This window comes from Porites lutea, chromosome 8, assembly GCF_958299795.1.
Source record: "Porites lutea chromosome 8, jaPorLute2.1, whole genome shotgun sequence".
NCBI classification, from domain to species: domain Eukaryota; kingdom Metazoa; phylum Cnidaria; class Anthozoa; order Scleractinia; family Poritidae; genus Porites; species Porites lutea.
In genome coordinates this window covers 27,204,425-27,209,424 of record NC_133208.1, presented here as the reverse complement: position 1 = coordinate 27,209,424, position 5,000 = coordinate 27,204,425, and the positions used below count along the sequence as shown (strand labels likewise).

Here is a 5,000-nt window from a genome sequence, read left to right as displayed (position 1 = left end):
TTAGAAGAAGAAAGAAGGAGGGAGGAGGAGGAGAAAGAAGAAAAACGTAGACAATTGGAAGAAGAAAAGGAAGAAAAACGTAGACAATTAGAAGAGGAAAAAGAAGAAAAACGTCGAAAACTTGAGGAAGAAAGAAGGAGGGAAGAGGAAGAGAAAGAAGAAAAACGTAGGCAGATAGAAGAAGAAAAGGAAGAGAGACGTCGAATACTTGAAGAAGACAGAAGGAAGGAAGAAGAAGAGAAAGAGGAAAGACGTAGAAGAGAAGACGAAGAAAGAGAAGCTAGGCGGCAAGAACGCGAACTGAGAAAATTAGAGCTGGAAGCAGACCTGTTGAAACAGAAAGAGGCTATAGAAGCCGCTAAGAGAGAGCATGAACGCCCGTAACGTTACCGAACACCCTGAAGTGAGAGAGGATAGGGCCAAGGCTCCCAAGCTTCCCTCATTTGTTGATGGCAAGGACGACTTAGATGCTTACCTACAACGATTTGAGAGGTTCGCAACCACAGCTAAATGGGAGAAGACAGGATGGGCTTCGAAACTTAGTGCTCTTTTGTCTGGACGTGCTCTAGAGGTTTATTCACGATTATCTGAGGAAACAGCCCAAGATTATGACCGAGTGAAGTTAGCTTTAATGAAGCAATATGACCTTACAGAGGACGGCTATCGTCGTAAATTTAGAGCATCAAAGTCGGAAGTTGACGAGAGTCCTGAACAGTTTATAGTGAGACTGGATAGATACTTGTTGCGTTGGCTGGAACTTTCGCACACGGAACGATCGTTTGAAGGCCTGAAAGATTTAATTGTGAAAGAACAGTTTATTGACTCTTGTCCAAAAGAGTTAGCAATTCACCTCCGTGAAAGAGCCCCGGAAACGCTTGCACAGGTATCGAAGATTGCCGATCAGTACTTTGAAGCACACGGAAAGCATCTGTTCAGCTCTGCGAGCAAGAAGCCACAAGTACAGCCTAAGGCGGAGGAAACAAAGAACGACAGAGTGATACAACAGCCCTCCAGTGTTACAAGTGTAATTCCCGCGGACACAAAGCTATTAACTGCCCAACTCTAGCTAAAAGGTGTTTCCTGTGTAACAAGCAAGGTCATGAAGCGAGGAACTGTCGATCAGGTGGACGAAAGTCAGGAGGCCAAGGTAAGGATGGTAACCCTGTGCAACGTGGTCAAGTTAGTGCTGGCTGTTTGGTTAATTAAGTCACCCGATCTTAACGTTACCCCCGAGGAAGTCAAGTCGTGTGCTTCTGTTAGCCTGTGGCAAGAAAGTCCCGTTGCTGAGTAATGCCTGTGTTGAACCCTTAACTGGAGTAAGGAGTAAGATGCCTGTTGTAAAGGGTAGAGTTGGAGAGAAGACTGTTGACGTTTTAAGAGATACTGGTTGCAGTGGAGTTGTAGTCAAGAAGGACCTTGTCGGCGAGGATCAGTTCACTGGAGACTTTAACGTTATGCTGCTTATTGACAACACTGCAACGAAGGTGCCCATAGCAAGAATTTATGTTGATACGCCTTATCTTAAGGGCCACGTAGAAGCGCAGTGCCTTTCAGATCCTATCTACGACTTAATTATTGGCAACGTTCCTGATGCCAGGGACGCACAAAATCCAGACCCCAGTTAGCAAGAGGCCTGTGCAGTGACTACAAGGAGTCAAGCTAAGAAAAAGGATGAACGCACAGCCTTGAAGGTGCCAAGTAGCCGTGAGAGCCCTATCGTGGATAGAGAAAAGCTCAAGCAGATGCAGCGTGAAGATGAGAGTCTACGCAAGTACTGGGATAGAGACGATTTGCAGTGAAGGGACAGGCGGAGATTTCATTTGAAGAAAAATGTGGAGTACTGTACCGTCTGTACAAGCACCCTTATGTGAATGGTGGTAAACCGCTTAAACAAGTCATGGTACCTGAAAAGTTGAGGCGCCCCATAATGGAAGTAGCTCACGGATCAATCATGGGCGGTCACATGGGCATAAAGAAAACAACAGACAAGATCCAGAGTGCGTTTTATTGGCCTGGAATTCAAGGTGACGTGACTCGATTTTGCAAGTCCTGTGACGTTTGTCAGAAGACTGTAAGTAAGGGATCAGTACCGAAGGTACCGTTAGAGAGGATGCCGCTAATTAACAAGCCCTTTAAGAGAGTAGCAATAGATCTTGTTGGGCCTATCAGTCCTCCCAGCGAAGAAGGGCACAGGTACATATTGACGCTGGTAGATTTTTCGACTCGCTACCCTGAGGCTGTACCATTAAAGAACATCGATACGGAGACAGTAGCAGAGGCATTGGTGGATATCTTTAGCCGTCTAGGAGTACCCGAAGAAATCCTGAGTGATCTTGGCACACAGTTTGTCTCGGAGTGCATGAGAGAAGTTACTCGACTACTAAGCATTAAACAGCTTACAACAACACCCTATCATCCAATGTGTAACGGATTGACGGAGACGTTCAACGGAACGATGAAGTCTATGCTGAAGAGACTGTGTAGTGAGCAGCCGAGACAGTGGCATCGCTACATAAACCCGGTGTTGTTTGCTTATCGTGAAGTCCCCCAAGAGTCCACTGGTTTTTCGCCTTTCGAGCTGTTATATGGAAGAGCTGTTAGAGGACCAATGACTATACTCAAACAGCTGTGGACGAAAGAAGTTGAGGAGCCTGAAGTGAAGAACAGTTACCAGTACGTTTTTGAGTTGCGAAAGAAGTTAGAAGATACCCTTAAGCTCGCCCATAGTGAATTGGAGAAAGCTCAGCAGAAAGAAAAGCACTATTACGACCGCAAGTCTAAGGTTGGGAAGTTTCAAGCAGGTGAGAGAGTGCTTGTGCTGCTACCTACCGACCATAACAAGTTTCTTATGCAGTGGAAAGGTCTCTTTGAAGTTAGTTCAGTAGTAGGTCTCAATGACTACAAGGTGAAGGTAAAAGGCAAGGAGAAAGTTTACCACGCTAACCTCCTTAAAAAGTATTTTGAGCGAGAGGAGACTACAGTCGAAGGAGCAGTAGCTGTTGGAGCAGGCGCTACGAGTATAGACGATGCTGTCGACTGTGCAGCTAAAGTTGATGAAGCAGAGGAAGAAGAGGTTGATTTTTTAGAGCTTGGTGGATACGTGGCCAAGGAGTCAATCGAGGACGTTAAAACTGGACCAAACCTTACGGACGAGCAACGAACTGAATTTAAGGATCTGGCTAACCAGTTCACGAATTTGTTTACTGAAGCACCAGGTACCACCGATCTCGTTCAGCATCATATTAAACTCACCTCAGACGAGCCAGTTAGATCAAGACCTTACCCAGTACCTTACAGCATGAGAGAATCACTGAGAAAAGATATTGTCGACATGATCAAAATGGGAGTTATCAGAGAGTCCAGTTCTCCGTATGCGTCACCTGTTGTAGTAGTGAAGAAAAAAGACAACACAAACCGCGTGTGCGTTGATTATCGGAAATTGAATAAACTAACTGTATTTGATCCTGAGCCTATGCCAACCGCTGAACACTTGTTCCAGAAGCTTAGTGGAGACAAATTCTTTTCAAAAATTGACCTTAGCAAGGGATACTGGCAGATATCTATACCAGAGGAGGACATTCCGAAAACTGCGTTCGTAACACCTGACGGGTCGTACGAGTTTTTGAAGATGCCGTTTGGAATGATTAACTCGGCGGCAACACTGAAGCGTGCAATGAAGAAATTGATAGAAGATCTAGATGATGTCGACTTCTACTGGGATGATATATTGGTTCACACCCGTACGTGGGAAGAACATATCAGAGTCCTCAGAGAGCTGTTTTCGCGCCTTGTACAAGCTGGATTGACTATCAGACCTACGAAGTGCCTATTCGGAGTAAACAGTGTGGATTTCCTAGGCCATCGACTGGAGCAAGGAATGATTGGTCTACATCAGGATAACGTGGAGAAAATTAAAGATGCCCCAAGGCCAAGCACAAAGAAACAGGTGCGGTCATTTATGGGTCTGGCAGGATACTACAGAGATTTCATCCCCAACTTCGCGGCAATCGCAGCGTCCTTATCTGATCTCACACGGAAAGGCCAACCCAGTAAAGTTGAGTGGAGTGAAGCACAAGAAGAAAGCCTACCAAACAATCAAGTCTTACTTAACAAGAGAACCTATTCTACGTCTCCCCGATCCAGCTAAAACCTATTTCTTACGGACGGACGCTTCCAACAATGGAATCGGAGCAGTTTTGATGCAAACGCACGATGAGAAATTATTCCCGGTCTGTTATGCAAGCAAGAAATTGTCAAGTGCAGAGCGCAACTACTCTACAATCGAGAAAGAATGCCTTGCGATTGTATGGGGAATCAAGATATTTCACCTATATTTGTACGGTGTACCTTTTGTGCTGCAGACAGACCACGAGCCGCTGAAGTACATGGACAGCGCAAAATATACCAACGCACGACTAATGCGATGGGCCATGTTTCTACAAAGTTACAATTTCAAGGTAGAAGCCATCAAAGGATCAGAGAATGTTGGAGCGGACTATCTTAGTCGAGTAGAAGAGTAGCCTGAGAGACACTGGACTACCCCTGTTGTATATTAGCTTACAATTTTTCTGTTGTATTGGAAATTTAGGAAATTTCTTCTGAAAGGAGGTTATGTTACGAAAAATTGTATTACGTGATTAGCGTGACTTTCTAGAAGCTTCGCGAGAGTTCGTAGTTTGTTTATTTTAGGATCTTGCGTAAGCGTCCCTAAAGCGGTATATTTTGTAATCTTTCTATAATTAGACTATTTAGAAAGTTCTAGAATCTTAATGTAAACGTATATAAGTAGGCGAGTCCGAGTTAAGTTTTAACTAGTTTTCACAAGCGAAGAGAGTTTGACGTTGGTCGTGTTTAGTCAAGTGTGACGAAGGTAGAGTTTATTCAAGTTGGCGGAGGCCGTGTAAGTTTATCGAGTTACGTGCTGTTGTGGACTTTTACTTCGTGGAAACTACGTTCGTTTTTGGAATAAATCTTCTTGTTGCTGTTCCGACAAACCTGTG

At 44.6% G+C, this 5,000-nt stretch overlaps 3 protein-coding genes across 4 annotated transcripts in view; 1 reads left to right on the top strand and 2 right to left on the bottom strand.

Annotated features, from left to right (window-relative positions):
- Window positions 1-1,657, top strand: part of LOC140946146 (uncharacterized) — a 2,137-nt gene extending 480 nt beyond the window's left edge. Inside the window, exon 1 of the mRNA XM_073395229.1 lies at window positions 1-1,657. This exon is cut by the window's left edge and continues 480 nt beyond it. Coding sequence (XP_073251330.1) covers window positions 1-384 — 384 coding nt within the window. The 3' untranslated portion in view covers window positions 385-1,657.
- The window catches only part of LOC140945455 (uncharacterized), a 105,747-nt gene that overhangs the window by 25,488 nt on the left and 75,259 nt on the right, over window positions 1-5,000 (bottom strand). The gene's annotated exons all lie outside the window — the stretch shown is intronic.
- The window catches only part of LOC140946141 (uncharacterized), a 106,540-nt gene that overhangs the window by 37,113 nt on the left and 64,427 nt on the right, over window positions 1-5,000 (bottom strand). The gene's annotated exons all lie outside the window — the stretch shown is intronic.